This window comes from Hylobates moloch, unplaced genomic scaffold, assembly GCF_009828535.3.
Source record: "Hylobates moloch isolate HMO894 unplaced genomic scaffold, HMol_V3 SCAFFOLD_9, whole genome shotgun sequence".
Lineage (NCBI taxonomy): Eukaryota > Metazoa > Chordata > Mammalia > Primates > Hylobatidae > Hylobates > Hylobates moloch.
In genome coordinates this window covers 12,685,838-12,706,398 of record NW_026652284.1, presented here as the reverse complement: position 1 = coordinate 12,706,398, position 20,561 = coordinate 12,685,838, and the positions used below count along the sequence as shown (strand labels likewise).

General features: G+C 52.7%; 1 protein-coding gene across 3 annotated transcripts in view; it reads right to left on the bottom strand.

The window, feature by feature from the left end:
• The window catches only part of PRDM2 (PR/SET domain 2), a 108,856-nt gene that overhangs the window by 3,692 nt on the left and 84,603 nt on the right, over window positions 1-20,561 (bottom strand). For all 3 annotated transcript variants that reach the window (XM_032758984.2, XM_058443694.1, XM_032758991.2), the window contains one exon: window positions 4,749-4,892. In XM_032758984.2, the coding sequence (XP_032614875.1) occupies window positions 4,772-4,892 (121 nt within the window). In that variant the 3' untranslated portion in view covers window positions 4,749-4,771. The remainder of the gene's footprint in view (window positions 1-4,748; window positions 4,893-20,561) is intronic.

Genomic DNA, 20,561 nt, shown 5'->3' with positions numbered 1-20,561 from the left:
AAATAACTACTGCTATTATTATTACTACCGCTAATAATGTAATATTTCAATAATAATAATAATAATACCAGTTGTTTATGGAAGGCTTATTGCATACCAGGCACTTTGCTAAGGGTTTTTCATTCACTAACCTATGCAATCTTCTCAACAAACCCATGAGAGAGGTATTATTATTATTATTAACCCATTTCGCAGACGCGTGAATTGAAACACAGTAGAGTGAAGTAGCCACTGAAGGGATAGCTCCAGACACGGTGCACCTAACCACTACGCTATGTTCATTTCAATTCCCTGAAATGTCTCGATGGGGCTGGAAAGGGCTGTTTGCGCGGGAGTGGGATGTCTTCAAGAGAGGACGCATCCTTTCCCAGAGAGACGCCTGCTTAGGCAGCAGACTGGCCTGTCTGCCTGTGCCCATGAGCCAGGGCAGGGGGAAAAAAAGGAAGCAGAGGCGGGGCCAGCTATGGAGTGGCTGCATTCCCTTGGCCTGGCGTGGCCAGCAAGTGTGGGTCTCCCCTGGGTCACGTGGGATCCATTAAAGGAGCCATCTTGCCAGTCCCCCACCGAGAGGGCAGCCCTCTGGGGAGGCCACAGCAGCAGGAGCTGGGGGCTGGACCTGAGGCAGAGGGGAGCTCTCATACGAGGGAGACGGGCCGGGATGGGCAACCTCTACACACCCCACTCCCAGGACCCCAGGAGGGAGGGCATGTCAGAAATCCTGCCCACAGAGGGCCCTGAGGCCGATGGTCTTAGCCAAAGGAGCAGCAGCAGCTGAGAGAAGGATCACAATGGTGGCCAGACAGGTGAGAGGCTGTCCCTTCCCTGGGCCTCTCGCTGAACCCCTGGGGTGGGAAAGACGCAGGGTGAAGACAGGATGTGCAAAGGAAGCCTCCCTATAGACTAGACAGTGCAGCACTTTTCTGCACTTAAAAGTGAACAGAAACCTCTGGACTTTGTGTAAAGGGGTGTAAAGGGGGTGCTGCAGAGGCTGGTGAGAGGCAGGGCTTGCCAGAAACCAAGCTCCTCTGTGTTCATTCTTGCTGCATTCAAACTGTCCGGGAGACGGGTGACAAAGCCTTGAATCTGGAATGGGCAAGAGCAGGCAAAGCAGCCAAGGCCATGGGTCCTTCGAGAAGGCCATCCTTTTTTCTGAACAAAACCCACATGCACACACAGTTTTGCAAGGAGGCACGGCCCATTTAGAAGTCGAGGATCCATCCCAGGAATCAGAAGACCAGAGTGTTGATGCCAGTTCTGCCACACGCCCCTCCGTGTCAGTTTCCGTCTCTGTAAAATGAGGGCTTTGACCTGCACACACCTTCCTGAACTAAAATACTTTGCTGTGGCATTTTCATAAATCTGGAGCTGTGTTAAACAGTGCTATGGACTGAACTGTGTCTCCCTAAAACCCTCATGCTGAAGCCCTAACCCCTCCCTGTGATGGTATTTGGAGGTGGGGCCTTTGGGAGGTGATTAGGCTTAGATGAGATTATGAAGCAGGGCTCATGATGAGATGAGCGGACTTCTAAGAAGAGACACCAGAGAGCTTGCTCTCCCCCAGGCCCCCGCCACGTGAGGACACTGCAATAAGGTGGCCGTCTGCAAGCCAGGAAGTGGGCCCTCACCAGAACCTGGCTATGGTGGCACCCTGATCTGGTACTTGCAGCCTCAAGAACCATCAGGAAATAAATTTCTGTTCAATATTTAAGCCACACAGTCAGTGGTATTTTGTGATGGCAGCCTGAGCTAACTAAGGCAAACAGTATAAAGAGATTTTTTTAAAATTATTTTAAAAATAATATAAGTAGCACATGCTTGGTGTAAGTACCAATTTAAAAAATGGGAAAAAAGCTACATAAGATTTTAAGGAGCAAGTTACATGAAACTGATGAGTTTGGAGCCTTCGTTGTTGGTGAGCAGAGACCACAAGATGCAGAGGCAAATGACGTTAGGCCTCTCTTCATTTGATCGCTTAGCTTGGGAAACTGTATGTGTTTTTAAAGAAGGCAAAAGAAGGCCACCACCTAGGACAGTGCTTGGCACTGGGGCAGAGCCTAAATTCATAAGGCTTGGCAAATGCTACATACATTTCATCTTCGTCATGGCCAAGCCTGCAGTGGCCAACAGAAATGACCCAGTCTGTTTAGAGCCAGTTGCACCTGGCTCTCCCTCCGGCTGCAGAGAATGTCTGCTCTGGGGTGGAGGCAATTCCTGGGTGCCCATCAACACAGAAGGTTCACACAGCAGCCTTGGCCACAAGGAGGATGCCGGACACAAACGGTTCCCAGAGTTGGAATTGTTCATCCTGGCATGGCCTCTCATTTTCCAGAAGATTCTAGCCACATCCTGTGACTCTTCTCTTGGGGCCTCAATTTTTCCATCTGTAAAATGGAAGGTATATCTCCCAGGGCCTCCCAGCTCTGTACTATCTTAGAGTCTATTTTAACATTGTTCCACGAGACTCCAGCTCAGGGTTAAGTCTCCAGGTTCCCCTGTCAGGGAGCAGCTGGCCCCAGAGAGACAGGTTCAATTCCAGCGGCAGACAACAGAGTCTCTGGGCAAGAGTGGATTTTATTTTTGCTCACCTCCCCAAACCCCAGAGGAATAAAGCCAAGCCGGAAACTCCAACTGCTTAAGAAAGAGAGAAGTAAACAGCCAGGAGCAGTGGCTCATGCCTGTAATCTCAGCACTTTGGGAGGCAGAGGCAGGCAGATCATGAGGTCAGGAGATCAAGACCATCCTGGCCAACATGGTGAAACCCTGTCTCTACTAAAATACAAAAAAAAAAAAAATTAGCTGGGCGTAGTGGCGGGTGCCTGTAGTCCCAGCTACTCAGGAGGCTGAGGCAGGGGAATTGCTTGAACCTGGGAGGTGGAGGTTGCAATGAGCCAAGATCGTGCCACTGCACTCCAGCCTGGCAACAGAGTGAGATTCTGTCTAAAAAAAAAAGGAAAGAGAGAAGTGAAGTCTTGGGGTTGGAGGGCAGGCAGAAGGAAGAAAGGGCCTTCTCTTCCTGGCATAATACAAAAGACCTCAGAGTTTCAGAATTCAGCCCATTCTTGCCTTGAACTACACTCTCATTCCAAACGACCCTGGCTTGTGTTTTAACCAACGCCTTGTGTTAAGCAGGCATCCCCAAACCTAAGTGTGTCCCAGAACCAGGGAGCCATCTGCTAATGCAGGTTCCCTGGTCACACCCACCAGGATGGGCCTGTGCCATCAATACCCACCCACCAATACAAGCAGGGCTGTGGGGGGTGGTGGCCAGTCCCCTCCCTCCCATTAACCCCGTATTCAACGTCTCTCCTGGGCCAACCACTTCCATGCTGGGTATCTCACAGGGGTGATGTGACTTCCCACAGAGATGTGAACTCGAGATTTGCTCACTGCAAGCTCCACCTCCCGGGTTCACACCATTCTCCTGCCTCAGCCTCCTGAGTAGCTGGGACTACAGGTGCCCACCACCATGCCCGGCTAATTTTTTTGTATTTTTAGTAGAGACGGGGTTTCACTGTGTTAGCCAGGATGGTCTCGATCTCCTGACCTCGTGATCCACCCGCCTCAGCCTCCCAAAGTGCTGGGATTACAGGTGTGAGCCACTGCGCCCGGCCGAACTCGAGATTTTTTAATGGAGTTTGGCCCTATTCGTACTATAGTCCAGTAAATGGGGTTTGAGCCTTTTTGGCCATTTTGTACATTTGGAACTGGACTCTGAGGTCTGTATTTATAACAGCATCTTAGATCTTCTGATGTATGACGTCCTCTGATCACTTTGAGATGCTGGCCTTGGGGATACAATGAATGCAGTCGTGTGGTGTCACCAACAGGGAGGGCCAAGCCTGCTCATGGGTCGCCAGCAGAACCCAGGTACTCCAAAAATGAAAAGTCTGGTTTCCATGTTTTTATCCAACAGAAATCTTAGAGTAATTCCAGGTTTTTACCATCAGAAAACCTAGGAAGAGACCGTTTTAGTCCAATGTCAATCTGAGTTTTATATTTTATGGATCAGGACAGATTACATATCCCTTATCTGAAATGCTTGAGACCCGAAATGTTTTGGAGTTTGAATTTTTTTTGGATTTTGGAATATTTGCATTACATACTTGCTGGTTCAGCATCCGTAATCCAAAATCTGAAATCCGAAATGCTCCAATGAGCATTTCCTTCGAGTGTCATGTCCTCACTCAAGTTCCGATTTTGAGGCATTTCAGATTTTGGATTTTTGGATTAGGGTGACTGCACCTGTATTATTTTTACTTTCAAATACATCGTGAGAATAGGAACTCTGTCATCTCTTCTGGGCTTAACGCCTCTGAGGCAATTGAGAACTGAGTATAATTTCTATTTTTATCATTATTACTCCAGTAATGACTGACTTAGTGCTTACTATGTGGCAGACACTCTTCTAGGTGCTTTGTACATTTGGCACTTGTAATTCTCACAATCACCCTATAAAGTAGGTACTATTGTAGTGCCCACTGTACAAATGTGGAAACTGAGGCTCAGAAAGACTAAGTAACTTGCTTGAAGTTCGTAGCCAGGAAGTGGCAGAGCTGGGATGTGAAACAGGTGGTCCAGAGTCTGCACTCAGCTAAGTGCCCTCCTGGAAGGAGGCCCTGCACCATGCCTGGTACACACAAGCAATCACACCCACCGCTTTCTCTCCTTCCCTCCCCACCCAAGACCCAAGCCCACACCCCCTTGACCCACCCAAACAGTGCCAGAAGCTGTTCCGTCCTGCCTCGTACCTGTCAGGGAGCAGGCAGAGTGTCTACTCTTTGAAGAATGGTCCCTGGAACTGGGCTGCAGCCGGGGCTTTGACCTTCCTATACTGCCTGGTGATGTACGGGGCCGCTGGTGGAGAGCATCGGGACGCCAAGCGGAGGCTGTAGCTGTGCAGGAAGAGGAACAACACACATTGTCACCAGGAGCCCAGCCCAGTGCCCTAGACATTGCTGAGGGGGCTTCCTTAGTGCTGGTCACCACTTCCCAGGCCCGGAGGGCAGGATTGCACTTCCTGGACACCTTGAGGCCAGGTTCCTGGCGTCAGCTAATAGGACATGAGCTTTAACCACCAATGTGCACTTCTCCTTGTCCAATCCACCAATTCTCTCCCCTCGGAGGCGATCGCAGAAACACGGGCGAGAGGAGCGTCCACTGGGCTGGTTCTGAGACACCATGATGGGCAGTGCTGTCTGGTGACCCCCAGTGGACATGCAGGTGCGCCAGAATGACTCCGATTGCATCAAAACAATGGCTTTGCCCTTCTCTGATTCCATTTCCCCACGTGCCACCCTGCTCTCCCCTTCTCTGATTCCATTTCCCCACGTGCCTCCCTGCTCTCCCCTCCTGCCAGGCCCCAACAGCCATAAGGCAGAAAGCATCTGGGGAGGTTACTGTTATCAAAGTACAAACACACCTGCACATGGGCTGGGTTGCTGGGGATGGAGGCAGGTCCCCTCCCTGCCCTTAACCCCACACTCCACATCTATCCTGTGCCAAGCACTTCCATGCTGAGTATCTCACAGGGGTGACATGGCTTCCCAAAGAGGTGAATCTAGGAATTTTGGGGGCATGGTTTTGCCCTATTTGTACAGAAAATCACCCCCCCACTGCCCCCAGTAAATGGGATTTGATTTTTTCAGAAGGGCTTTTTAAACATTTATTTAAAAGATAGATAACCCACACCATTATTCCTCTCCTTTCCTCACTCAGCTAACTTGTACTTCTCTTTCATATCCCAGCTGGGATGCTACCTCCTCCAGGAAGCTTTCCTTCTTTAACTCCTGGGTGGGGTGTTCCTCCAACAGGCCCCTTAGGTGTCCCCATCCCAGCACTTGTTACACCGAATTAAAAGCCCAGAATAAGGTGTCTGCCTTTCTCATGAGCTCTGAGATCCCAAGGTCAAGATCTTTGTCTTGTTCATTGTTGCATCCCCAGCTTGGCACAATAAAAATAAACATCCGGCCAGGTGCGGTGGCTCATGCCTGTAATCCCAGCACTTTGGGAGGCTGAGGCGGGTGGATCACCTGAGGTCAGGAGTTCAAGACCAGCCTGGCGAACATAGTGAAACCCTGTCTCTACTAAAAATACAAAAAATTATCCAGACGTGGTGGTGGATGCCTGTAATCACAGCTACTCAGGAGGCTGAGGCAGGAGAATTGCTTGAACCCGGGAGGCAGAGGTTGCAGTGAGCCGAGATTGTTCCATTGTACTCCAGCCTGGGCGACAGAGCAAGACTCCATCCCAAATAAATAAACAAACAAACAAACATCTACTGAGTAAGAGTGATACATACAGGCTCACTGCGTGTCCAGAACTGTGCTAGGTACTTTCCACAGACAAACAATCTAACTCTTCACAAAACCTACCCAGGTGGATACTGTTATTATCCCTAATTTACAGATGAGGAAACTGAGGCACAGAGAGCCTGTCACCTGTCTGCCTCTCCAGATGGAAGAATGGAAAGTGAGGGGGGCCTCTGGACAAGGCGGCCCAGGTCAGAGGAGGTGGGAGGCCAGGCAGGTAGGAAAGCAGGAGGGACGAACACGCCCGGAACCCCACCTGCTTCAGGTGTTTGCAGAGCCAGCTCTGACTGCGGGAACAGGAGATGGGAATGGAGTCCAGCTCAAAGTTGGCACATGGCAGAGCTCACATCAGTGGTTCTCAATCCGGGCACACACTTGGTAATGTGTGGAGACATCGTTGGCTTTCATACCTGAGGGGAGGGTGCTGCTACCGGCATCTGGAGGGTAAGGCCAGGAGTGCTGCTAAACCTCCTACAGTGCCCAGGACAGGCCTCCGCAACAAAGATTTAACAACCCCAAATGCTGATAGTGCCAATGTTGGCAAGGGAGCCCTCAATCAATATTAAAATAAGCAAATGCATCAACAGATGAGCATATGTAGAAGGTGCCAGAGAAAAGCCTTAGACAAGACTAAGAGACCTGCTAGTGAGCCTCCCCTGAGGGCCTGGCTCTCTGTCAAGGTCAGGGCTGCCCGTGTTTGAATTCCTCCCCCGTGCTGTGCAGCCAAGGCCCACGGTCAGCTCAGTCTACTCACCTGTGCAAGAGTTAAGGAGGAAACGGAGGACCCACGCTTCATACAACTGTGCTCCTGACGGGCCACCAAGGCCCATGAGGGGGCCTGAGTGAGGGGCTGTCTCTGCAGCTAGTGGCCACCCCCCGACCCCAACCCCATTCTAGCTGGCTGGTGCCCCAGGAGACCCAACCTGGGAGAAGACAGCCAGCTGGGAGGCTGCTGGAGACATGGACTCCTGTGTCCTGTTGGGCAATAAGAAACAGAGCTGGCAAAGAGCAGGTCCCCTCCCTACAATGTCCCCCTTCCTAGGCAAATGTCTACAGTGGTGTAGCAAGACCAGCAGAAGCTTTAGAGACAGACAAGCCCTGCATCATCAGTATCCAGCTTCTCCCTCTCTCTGCTACTAAATATCCAAAAGCCAGATCAATCACACAAAAATAACACCCCGACCTCCCAGGCCTCTCTAGCCAGCCAGTACGTCTCCCTTTAGCATCTGTTCCGCCTGGGCTCCTGTGGATGCAGCAACCACAGTGTCTCCACCAGGGGGCGCGCCTCCTCCCCGGCTCAGGGCGTCCATCTGGGTGGAGAGAGCAGGTCGGGGGCAAAACCCCTGAAGGCAGAGGCCCCTCTGCCACCCCTCATCCACTGCCTGGCCTAATGGAGGACCACGCCGGCCAACATGAACATGGCCTCCATGAGTCCCAAGGACTTTCTCAGCTCTCTCTCTGAACCCTCCCAGCGGCCCAGGAGGTAGGAAGAACAAGTGCTTTTATACCCCTTTCCCGGATGAGAAAACTGAGGCCCAGACGGATATGGAGACTTTCGCAGGGGAGCAGAGCCCAGGCCTTTCAGCTCCTTAGGCCACCATTTTGAAGAAACACCAGGTCACTAATTGTGTGTTTCCTGTTAGGACGGGGACAGGATTCCGTGGGGGACTGTGCTTCCTGATCAAGAAGTGCTTCACTGTCAAAGAACTCATGAGAGCACAGTGCCCCCAGCCCCGAGATGTTAAATACCAAGGACCAAGGCTCCGGAATTGGGTGCTTCTCCAGGGCACAGTAGCGGTTAGTGCAGAGCCTCATGATTCTTCGTTCCCACCCACTAGCTGTGTGACCTCAGCGAGTCATGGACCTGCCTGAGTTCCAGGTTGATCTTCTGCAAAGCGGGAAGACCAATTCGGGGTTACGGTAATGATTAACTTTGGAGAAAGGTCTCCGTGCAGGGCATCCTGGCACTCCAGTAGGTATCAGCACAGTGTTGTGACTGTGGCAGTTGCGGGTGGTGGACGCATATGGAGAAGTCCTCAGCCCAGGAGGATGCAGTATGGCCGCTGGAGACCTGGGGCTGGCCTCCGATCCTCATTCTCATTGACTGTATGGCTCAGGGTAAGCCACTCCCTGTCTCTCGGCCTCAGATCCTCAGTTTCCTCCTCTCTAAAATGGAGACAGTCCCTGCCAGCCTGCCAATAGAGAGCAGGGCTGGAAGCATTTTGGTGACCAGGATTGACAGCACTTTGCTTTCTGGGAAGAATCCAGCACATGTGAGATGCTCCTAGTGCGTGTGACCCCAGGAAGCATCGGAGCAGGAGGTGAGCCAGGGTCCTGACTGGTCCTTAAAGACTGAATGTCAAGGAAGACTTCTGTGTCAACACTTCGGTCAGACTTTTGGCTCAAACTCCTGGGCAGGGCTCCAGACCCGCACATCCACTGCCTGCCGGGCCCCTTCACTTGGATGTCTAATGAGTGTCTCACTTTAACACGGCGAAGTGGGACATGCTAGGGTCCCACCTTGCTCCCGCCCCTACCAGGCTCCAGCCACACCGGACTCTTGTCACTCTTCTCAGGAAATGGCACTGCCAAACGTGTTATTGTTACAACTAAAGCCCAACAGCCCTTTTCTTCCTCTTCTATTCATTTGCTGCTTCAGATTGGCCATAGACCTAGAAACCACACACATTTGAAGCAGGCGCACCATCGGGCAGTGTGCTGTGATCATGGGGCCTGTGAGACCCCCGCTGTGCTCACCCTCAAGCTGATCCATCTCCAGGTCCCTTAATTCTGCCTCCAAGTCCACACACCTCTCTCCACTCCCACTGCCACCACCCAGCACAACCTGTGGCATCAACACGTTCCACGAGGACTGTGGCAATTGCCACTGCACTGTCCCCACTTGGACGCTGCCCCCCGCCCCCACCGATCCATTTTCCACTAAGCAACAAGAGAGGCCTTTATAAGGACCACCGGACATGACCACGACACTGGACCACGTCACTGCCCAGTGCAAAAGTGGCCCAACCCTTCCCACACAGTTAGAGTGCTGTGAGCCTGCTCGCGACACTGCCGGTCCCCTCACGCACTCTGTATTCACCCTGTGCACTTGTCTCTCAGCCAGGCCAAGCTCTTCTTACCTGGTTGCTCCCCGCCTGGCTTTCCTCTGCCCTGCCCTCCTCCACCCGCAGCTCTCTCCCTCCCACCTTTTGGGTCTCAGCTTAAGTGTCTTCTTCTGAAAGAGGCCTTCCCCGACCTCCCCACCTTAGCGGCAACCCCAGCCCTGTTCCCACAGCCTCTGGAGTTCCCTTCTGTCTTCCTTCTGTCCTTCTGTGACTTTCTAGGCCTTTCACTCACAGCTTTTCCCACAGCAATCACCTTGCTTGTCGAGTTTCTTCCTCCTTCACCGCTAGAAGAGGATGTCTTTGAGGGCAGGGACTGAGTCTTGCTGACAGTGGAATCCCCTGTGTCCCCAGGCACAGGAAATGTTGGGTGGGTAGGTGGAGGCAGCCATGAGGGATGCCCCTGGTTTGCAGGTGGAGGAAACATGGTCTCAGGACCACACACCCTCTCCAGGCCCGGCCCCTGCCCGGGAACAGCAGAGCCCAGAGTCTCCGGCACAAGGACAGCCTGTGCGCTCCCAACACTGCCTCCAGTTACAAGGGGATGCCCTACCAGCCAGCAGGGGGCGAGCACAGTGTCACAGGATGCTTCCTGTGGGTTATGGTGATGGCACGGTCACTGTGCAAGTAAGCGTTAATGAGCCAGTGCCTCGCTTACCCAGAGGCCCCTTAACCTTCACAATCCAGAGAACAGCCTAGAACGTTGTGGAAAGTCTGAGCCATCCACAACCAGTGCCCACTGATCTGTAAACTCTTTTTTTTTCTTCTTTGGAGACGGAGTCTCACTCTGTCGCTCAGGCTGGAGTGCAGTCGCGCTTTCTTGGCTCACTGCAATCTTTGCCTCCCAGGTTCAAACGATTCTCCGGCCTCAGCCTCCTGAGTACCTGGGACTACAGGCACCCGCCAACACACCCAGCTAATTTTTGTATTTTTAGTAGAGACGAGCTTTCACCATGTTGGCCAGGCTGGTCTCAACTCCTGACCTCAGGTGATCCACCCACCTCGGCCTCCCAAAGTGCTGGGATTATAAGCATGAGCCACCACGCCTGGCCCTGATCTGTAAACTCTGACGGAAGCTCACTGCATGCAGGCACTAAAATTCGTGCCTGGGCCTGCAGCCTGTCCCTAAGGAGCACAAAGTCACACAGAACTCAAGCTTTCGGCCGGGTGCGGTGGCTCACGCCTGTAATCCCAGCACTTTGGGAGGCTGAGGCCGGCGGATCACGAGGTCAGGAGATCAAGACCATCCTGGCTAACATGGTGAAACCCCGTCTCTACTAAAAATACAAAAAATTAGCTGGGCGTGGTGGAGGGCGCCTGTAGTCCTAGCTACTCGGGAGGCTGAGGCAGCAGAATGGTGTGAACCCCTAGAGGCAGAGCTTTTGGTGAGCCGAGATGGCACCACTGCACTCTAGCCTGGGCAACAGATCGAGACTCTGTCTCGAAAAAAAAAAAAAAGAAAAGAAAAAAAGAACTCAAGCTTTCACATTCAGTGCACGCTGCTCTTACTGTACACACAATTCAAAAGAATACGGCTGATGGCTTATAAGTCCACAGCCAATCAGAAGCAGCAAAATGAATAGAAGAGGAAGAAAAGAGCCGTTAGATTGAAGCAAATACAGAGTCTGTAGCAGACAGCAGACACTTCCCTGGAAGCGGGAAAGGAGGGCAAGTTCAAGGGCAGGGAAATATTATGTGCCAGGCCATGTATGTGCCGTGATGTCCCAGGTTCCATGCACGCTTAATTTTGTCCTTGGGGAACCTGAGAGGTCGACAAACTTGAGAGAGGTTAACTAATGTTATAGATGGAACCTTTGTGTCCCCTGCGCCCCATTCATATGCTGAAGCCCTAACCCCCAATGTGAATGTATTTAGAGGTGGGACCTTCAGGAAGTGACTGGGTTTAATAAGGTCATGAGAACGGGACATTCATGACGCGATTAGTGCATTTGCCTTGTAAGAAGATGCGTGTGCCCAAAAAAGGTCATGTGAGGACATAGACAGAAGGTGGCAGTCTGTGAACCAGGAAGAGAGCCCCGACCAGAACCAAACCATGCTGGCACCCTAATCTTGAACTTCCAGTCTCCAGAACTGTGAAAAAATCAATTTCTGTCATTTAAGCCACCGAGTCCATAGTATTTTGTTATGGCAGCCCAAATTTTGTTAAGACAACTTGCCCAGAGTCATGCTTGGTGAGATTAGGATCTGAACACGGGGTCTGGACCACAGCCTGTCATCTCTGCACATGACTCCCTCCCTAGGCGATGCATCCATGGCTTTGGAGTCCATGGCCAGCTTCACACAGATGACTCACTGGCACCCACGCCCAGCCCACATCTGGCCTTTGAACTCCATTCACGCACTGACATGACATCTCTTGGACATCTAGAAGGCCCCTTAAATCAGTTCCTGAATTTAAATAAGACCCCACCTCACGCCTGCCACCCCACCCTGCTCCTGTTCTTGGTGAACAGCACTGCATTTGTGCCCTGAACACCAGAGACCTGAGAGTCAACATGGTCCCTCCGTCACCCTCTCATGCTACACATCACCTGCCACTGACTCCATTTAGTCTGCCTGCCTTCCTCTTCTACCACCAACAGGGACCACCTCTCGCCTGGAGTCCTGCAAGGCGCCTTCCTCACTGGACTTCTCACTTCCACACTGGCTCCCTCCCATCTGCTCCACAGAAGTGTGACCATCTTCCCAAAAGGCAAAATGGACCACGACACGCCCCTGCTGCAACCTATCAAAACCCCATGGCTCCCAGGACACAGTCCAAGTTCCTTGATACATCAAGTCCAGCCTGCACTGCCCTCCCAGCCCATCTCTCCCCTTCCGTTCTTGTTACTCCAGCTAATCTGGGTAGACCCCATTTCCCAGTGGCCTCTAGCCCTGGCTCCTCACTGGATTCACCCAGAGAGGCCTGGGCTGCATGCCAGGCCATGACATCAGGATCTCTGGGGCAGGATTGGGCAACGGTATTTTTAAGCTCTTCAGTGATTCCAACATGCAGCTGGGTTGAGAACCACTGCTCTGGAGATGCTTCTGTGGCCACCCTCTTGAGGCAACATGGCCCTGGTCAGATTCCCACAGCACCTGCCCCCACACGGGCAGTTTCTCATGCATCTGTGACTGTCTGATAAATGCAGGTCTCCGCAGGGGGCCGTAAGGTCTCTGATGGCAGAGCGTGGTTGAGTTTTGTTCATCATTGTATTCTTAGTACCTAATTGTGAGTGAGTGAATAATAGACCCTCAACATGTAAGGACGGAAGAAATGAGCGATTCAAGACTCCGTGATATTCCCACTGCACAGCTGTTCTCAGACACCAAGAAATCTGTTCAGTGCAGGGGAGGGAAAATGGACTTACTATGCTCCCAAAGATGTTCCTCCACTAAATCCCAGCAAAACGAATGAGATATGTAGTCCTAAATCCTAGACATCAAGAAAGGGTTGAACAAGTTCAGCATCAACCGTTGGGTTTTTTTTTTTTTTTGAGACAGAGTCTTGCTCTGTCGCCCAGGCTGGAGTGCAGTGGCGCGATCTCCACTCACTGCAAGCTCCGCCTCCCGGGTTCACGCCATTCTCCTGACTCAGCCTCCTGAGTAGCTGGGACTACAGGCGCCCGCCACCACACCCGGCTAATTTTTTGTATTTTTAGTAGAGACGGGGTTTCACCATATTAGCCAGGATGGTCTCGATCTCCTGACCTCGTGATCCACCCGCCTTGGCCTCCCAAAGTGCTGGGATAACAGGCATGAGCCATCGCGCCCGGCCCAGCATCAACTGTTTTTAGAAAGCAGGGCGGTGTAGCATTACCTTGGTAAGATTTTCATACACAGTGGTTGAACATTTTAAACATAGTAGCAGGGTTGGGAGGAACCTGCTGTGTGCCCCACACAGACTTTGCCCAGAAGTGTCTGGCCCCTGGCAAAGTGTGCTCTACTGCCTACCCTAGGAGGGAAATTTCTGGACATTTTACTTAGAACAAAAACTAACGGACTTTGAAAGCACAGGGGGATGTCATACACCATCCAATCTGTACAGATGGGGAAGGATTGGGCAGAGGGCAGATCTCAAACACCTGGTCCACTCCCGGCTCATAGGAAGGCTCAGAAATGGTGCCTGAGAGCATCACCCCCTGTGGATCCTAATTTCTTACTTGTCAGAATCCCTTGCTAGTCTGAAGACAATGCAAGGGCATTGTCTATACAATAGAACATCTACTAGAATATGTCTAGAAATAGAACATCTGCTCTACTCCTGGCCTCAAGGACACATTCGTTCTTTCATTCAGTCATTCAGATTTCTAGTGGCCCATTCTTGCATCAGGGACTCGGCACAGGCTGTTCCTGGGATGCTCTTCCTCCAGGTGGTCTTGTGGCTCACTCTCGGGCCCCCTTTCAAGTTTCTGTTCAAATGTCTCATTCCCAGTGAGCCTCGCTTAACCACTCTATTTGAAATCGCAAATCCCCCTGACACTCCCCATCTCGACTCCCTTTTACTTTCTCAGTTGTGCTTATCCCCATCAACAGACCTGCGTTTACTGGTTATTGTTTACTGTCTGTCTAGTAGGCTCCATGAGGGGGCGCACTGGAGGCTGGTTTGTCACTGAGGCACCTCCAGCACCCCGGCCGCTGGCTGGCATACAGTAGGCAGTCATCCACTATTTGTCAGGTGAACGGTGTGTCTATTCTGTGCCAGTTGCTTTGCCAATGGGAGTTTTGGTGAATAAAACAAGTCAAGTTCCCTACATATAGCATAGTTCTACATGGCACTTAGTACAGCCTAGAGAGGAAAGACACTCATTTCAGAAGGAGTTTGATGCCCATACAAGGCCAACACTCAGGCCTCCTGGCTCCCAAATGACCACATTCTTATTCAGCCCCCAGTGGTTTTGGATAAGGGAGAAATCCAGACACGCTGAGGTATACAAGAGAAACTGAAACTGCAGAAACAGGAGTGAAGGTCAGAGTGGAGGAGAAGACAGGGAAAGGTGACATTGGAAACGGCAGCACGTGGGCTACCACCTGGGGTGGGGGGGATCAGTCTGTCCGGATACTAGGCCTTGTGCATTCCAGGAAGTGGGGACAGGAAGTGCAAAGGCCCTGAGGTGAGACCCACCAGGAATGTCAGAGGTGATGTGGGCAGAGGGGAAGGTCTCATAGGCCTTCAGGTGAGGTGGCAGCCGCTTTGTCCCTCTGGGCAGAGGAATGTCATGACTCAAAGTGGCTGCTGTGCTGGGCACAGACCGTGGGTTGACAGGGAAGGAACTGGGGACACCAGCAAAGAGGTGGCTGCCACCATCCAGGGAGATGATGGTGACCTGGACCTCAGGGCAGCTGAGGAGGCCGAGCTGGGAGAAGCTGTGGAGTCCGGGTGTGTTTGGGGATCTGCTGATGAGCTGGATGTGGGGATGGAGGAAGAGCTTGGAGTCTAGCTGGTAGCTTGACTCCAAGCAGGACTGTTTCCATTCAGCCCACATAGGGAGCACAGCAGGGGAGGGAGGCTTCATGGAGAGACAGTTTCATTTTGGAAAGATTAAATCTGAATCTAGACACCCAAGGGAGATGTCAGGTGGGCGGCTGAATGGAGACTCTGATGAGGGTGGAAACCTGGGATTGGTCAGCATCCAGGTGGTGTTTAACGCATGTGACTGGATGAGATCAGCAAGGGGGAGCGGAGACGGAGCGAGGGGACAGAGCCCAGGGATGGAGGTGGGATGAGGGGCAGCAGCTGGTAATGTGCGGAGACTGGGAGAGGGCGGTGTCCAGGTGGAGAGTATTTCAAGGAAGAGAAGGATTAACAGCGTCCACCGCCGCAGACGGGCCAAGGGAGATGGGACTGGAAACCAACCACTGCATTGAGCATCCTGGGGGCTGCTGGTAACCTTGGTTTGATGGCTCCTGAAGAAGAGCCAAATCCCTGAAAGTGAGTTCAAGAGAGAAGGAGAGGAGAGACGCTGGAGGCAGGAACCCAGAGGACGCTTCAAGAAGGGTGGAGGGAAAGGAGTTTGGGAGGGAAGGAGCTGCCGGCTTTCAGAGGACATGGGCTCTCCAGGGCTCCAGGGTCCCCACCTGGCCACGGTTCTCTTCCAAGCTCCCTGCCAGACCGCCATGGGCATCCTGGGTTGGGATCTCTGCCTGCCCTGGTCCCTCCTTGCACCTTTTTCTCACAGTCTTCAGGAGGGATCTCCTGGGACAGCCATGCAGAAAGCCGGTTAGGTCACATCGCTGGCCGCAGAAGTCTTACACAACTCTCTAAATTCTTAGAGTGCAATTCATTTGAAGTCAGTGTCTGATGTTCTGCACTTTTGCTGAAGGTAGGGGAGAGGCAGAAGGTGGGGAGATGGTGCAAAGGTAAGACAAGCCTGTGATGATGCTGATATTCCCTGCAGGCTGGGTGAGGGCCCACAGGTGGGAGCTGTGGGAGCCATCGGCCCTCAGCCACTTCCGGGAACAGTCAATATCCACTGCAGGACCCACCGTCCCCAAGTGGGAAGGCCCACGTGCTCCAGGAAGCCCCCGCCCATTCAAATGAAGTCCCCAGCCTGGGGGAAGGGCTGAGAAGACAGAGAAGAAAGAAGCAGGGCAGGAACCCAAAGGAGGATGGGGTAGGGATTCCAGAGCCCAGAGCTGGAATCCTAGCTCCATTAATGACTTGCTGTGTGGCCACTGGAAAATGCCTCTACCTCGCTGAGCCATAGAAGTCTTGCCTGTAAAATGAGGATGTCAGGCAAGGGGGAAAAAAAAAACATAATCGCATCATCCACTGAGCACTTTCTATGCAGCAGGAGCTACTTTGGGTAGTTTTTGGGAGCTCCTCAAATTCCCAGCAGTCCTGTAAGGCAGGGCCTGTGATGGTCCCGGTTTTACAGAGGAGGGTGCTGAGGCTCAGAGAAATAAAGAAGCTGGACACTCAAGTTCCCTCGGCCAATTAGAGAAGCAGCCAAGATTTGAATCCAGGACCATTTGACACCAAAGCCCATACATACCCCACTCCCTGACACAGTCCCCACAATAGTGAGGATTGAAGAGTTCTTTCCAATATCCCAAAGCCAGGTGGGGGTGAGCCTTTGCCCATAGAGCAGCTGCATTGACCACTCAAGACTCTGGCAGTCTGTTTTGGGCTGGACCCACCTTCGCTCAGAGGGCACTGGAACAGAGAATCTCAAACTCGGGTGCTCTCTGCAATCCCCTGGGGATACTAAACCAATCCTGATGCCTGCTTTCTATCCCAACAAGTTCTGATTTCGTTGGTTTCAGGTACAGCCCAGGCATTGGGAAGTTTAAAAGGTGCCTTTGCAGGCCACTGGTCTAGATTCTTGTACTCGAAGTGTGGTCCCCAGACCAGCGGCATCATTTTCCTCGCGGAGCTTGTTGGTAATGCAGATTGTCAGCTCCCACTCACTCCGAGTCAGAATTTGCAGTTTAAGAAGATCCCTGGGAGAGGCATCTGCATGCAGACGCCACAAGAGCATGGGGCTGGGGGACACCTCAAGTGTGGGCAGCATGCTAGGCTGCAGTGGGCAGCAGGGGCCCATTCCGAAGCCTGGAGAGGAGCTGCTGCTTGGTGAAGTACTGTAGACAGTCTCCAAATGAGGGGGCCGAAGGGGAGAGAATGAACGTGGGCCTTGGGGGGCGGGGGTAAAGGTTTGACGCCACCGGCCCAAGGAGTCGCTGGGGTGCCTTCAGGTGAGACAGAGCCCTCGAGTACCGCCGGTGGGGATGGTGGGGACACCACAGCTGACCATGAGGAATTAGTACACACCGGCCCATGCACTGTCTTCATGTCATCCTCCCTTTAGCCCCAGGAGATGGGCTGTTATACCCTTTTTATGGCAGAGGGGACAGAAACACAGAGAGGTTAAGTAACTCGTGTACTTAAGAGGTGTGAATAGAAGGACAAAGGGAGGGAAGATTCATACCCAGATCTGATTTCAGGGCTGAAGTCGGCCTCAGCAGACACATTTTTCTTCCTTCTCATCAGCCCTGAGGGAGGCCATGGGCCCACTGCCGAGTGCCCAATGTGGCCTCCACGCTCCCAAAAGATCAATCACGCCCCTGCTTTGTGGAGCTTCTAAGCCAGGTTCTGAGGTCTTCAGAGGCCATGAATTCCCCAGACCTGTTTGAGTTGAACTCTAAATACCCAGCATGTGACAAGCTCGTAACACCTGACCCAGTTGACAGGGAGGTTGGCCCGGCTTGGCCTGCGGTGACCTCGGCCCGGGGAACCTGCCCGCGGGGAAAGCCCCCAGCTGTGGCTGCCGCTTTTGCTGCCAAGACCCGAGCAGTGCAGGGGAGGGGAGCAGCCCTTCCCTTACAGACGAGGAAACCGAGGAGAGCGAGCAAGGCACTCACTCACAGTCACACGCCAGGTTGTTCTTGGGAGCAGTGAGGGGACAGGACTAGGCTCACTGCTTATTTGGGGACACTGATGATGGGAAGAAGGGTAGTTGAAGCCCCCGAGGACTCACTGAGGGCACTCAGATCTCTGTAACTGGCTCTACCCACCTGGCTCCCCCACTGGACTGGGAGCACCAGGAGAGCACAGTTGGAGTGTATTCACTTCCCACCCATCGAAACTGCCACGGTGCCTAGCAAAGGCTGGTGCTCAGAGAACGTTTCCTGAACAAATGGATGGCAAAGCCAGGCTCCTGGTGCGGTTCACACCTGAAATGTGCCTGTCCATGCTGCTCAAGAACCAAATCCTCCCAGCATGGCTTCCCATAAGCTTTCTCTCATTGCCAAGGTCCCACCCAAACCAGGGGACCAGGTCCCCATTTTTACGACAGTTCTGTGAACCTAACCCTACAGCCCTCAGGCCTCTCCAGCCCACCTTCCCCACTCCATTCAGCACAGGGGTTCGAGTCCGGAGAATGTCACCTCGGCTGGAAACACTGTCACTGCCCGTGACACGACCAGCCCGGGTGAGAGAAGCCCAGCAGGGTGGAGGAGCGGCTCCTCCAGCTTCACAGCTTCCTCCCTCCTCTGCCTTCACACCTCCCATCACATGCTCCCCTGCAGCCACCTGGTTCTAGGCTGCCCCAAATCCTGTCCATTCTTTCCTCTCCTGTGGAGCTGAAACAGATTGCTTTCTTCAAAAGGCAACTTCTAAGAGTAGGAGGGAAGCCAAAAAGAAAACACGAACACAAAGAGTGTGAAGACCGATGAACATATAAAAAGCAGATTCCCAACTTGGGAAGCAAGAGATGATGGTCCCTTATGAGATCCAGCAGAAGAGCCCTTTTTAGATGGTAAGATTCTGTAAGGACACTAAAACTTCATTACTGCCACCGTTCCATCTTTTAAAGATGATCTAGGTCAAAGAAGTCAAAGGGATTACGTAAACCCCAAGGACCAAGAAAAGAAGAGCTCACCCGCGTGTGGTTTGGAGTAGCTGGGACTGACAGTCTCAGAGGCCTCATGTGGCATCTGCCCTGGACCCAGAATTTCCAGAACATGATGCCTGATGCCCACACTGGACGACCTGGAGCCGGTCCAGGGATGCTAACAATGAGAGGCAGCTGCTCCCTGTGGCGCTCTCTGCTCCTGCCTCGATGCTCAAGAAGCCTGTGGGAGCTTGGGGTTGTTTGCTACCCAAGAGGTCAAAACCAGCTTGTCTCGGGAGGCCTGGGTGTGCCTGGCTGACAGGGCGTCCCAGACGCAGGGCTGGCACTGTCATGGGAAAGGCACGCTCACTTGGCGCCTGAACGGGTGTTGGTCAACACGGGGATGACGCTGCCCAAAGGCCAAGGGCACCATGGGCTGTGGGGCTGGAGGTCTCATCCTCAGAATGTGCCCAGGGTCCAGGGTTGAAGAGTCAAGTCTGCTCTCGTGCCTTCTCCCTTTCTGCTCGTGATCCCCAAAGTCCTCCAACAGGCTGTAAGGTGGCCAGGACGGGACAGCTCAATCTACCTTACACCCGAGGAGCCTACGGAGGCCTGCAGGTGTCAGATGACTCTGATTCCAGCCATCTGGCCCCACCCTGGGCTGCTCAGACCTTCCCAGGATCCTGCACTCCATTTAGTTTGAGAACTGCTCAAACAGACACCCAGCCCAGCCAGGCACTATTTGGGGAGACCACAGAATGACGGCCAGGTGGTGCATGTGGAACGAAAAGTCTCCCAGTGTTTCTTCCATGTTACCAGCATTTCCCAAAACCAGGTTCAGTGGAACTGGTTCCTGCAGACGCTGTATTTGTCCTCATAATCATTTGCATAATTGCAGCTAACATTTCCTGCTTACTGTGTTCCAAGCACTGTGCCAAGTGTTTGTTACGGAATAATGAATTTAATCTTCCCAAGAACTTTAGGAGACGGGCACTACTGCATTTTACAGATGAGGAACTAAGGCACAGAGAAGTTAGGCAACTTGCCCAAGAACACACAGCTGGCAGGCGGCAGAACTGGGATGGAAGCCCGAGCCATTTACCTCCAGTGCACAGGCTTGTGAAACCAAACGGGCGTGTCTCTGCAGAATTTCTGGGCCTTTCATGTGCTGACAGGCAGTGTAAATTCCTAAGAAGAGGAGACAGGTTGTCATCTACCCCAAACATATTTCCCTCAGTTATCTGATAGCCACTGACCGGTCACTCTGCCAGTTACTGTGGGTTACAGTGCTGAGCCAAGCAAACATACGCTGTGAACGCACAAGGGGAATTCTGCAAGGGATGGCTTTGTCAAAGCCTATCCCTACTTAGTTCCAGGAGAGTGGCCTCCCGCACACAAGGGCCCTGGCCCGAACCCTCCCTTTGCCCCTCCATAGGATGTCACTTCAGTCCTCGCTCACGCCGATGTCCCTGCCTGCAGTGCCCTCCCCACCATGGCCTCCTCTCCAGCCCCAGGGGGCACTACTGGAACACTAGGTACGTGGAGGCTTTTGACACACGTGGTTTGACCTGGTGCTCCTGGAGAGGCAGAGAGCATGAGGTTTAGAGTCTGACAGTCCTAACTCCACCACCAGCAGCCTGAGCAGGTACTGCCCCCTCAGCACAGTTTCCTTTATGAAACGGGCCTAATGCCAACTTTGTACAGCTGGGGAAGCATTCCCAACTCTGCCTGCATGGTGCCTGGAAGCACAATGGAGCTCAATCCAGAGAGGCTCTTATGAGAGGAGAACCCCCCAACCC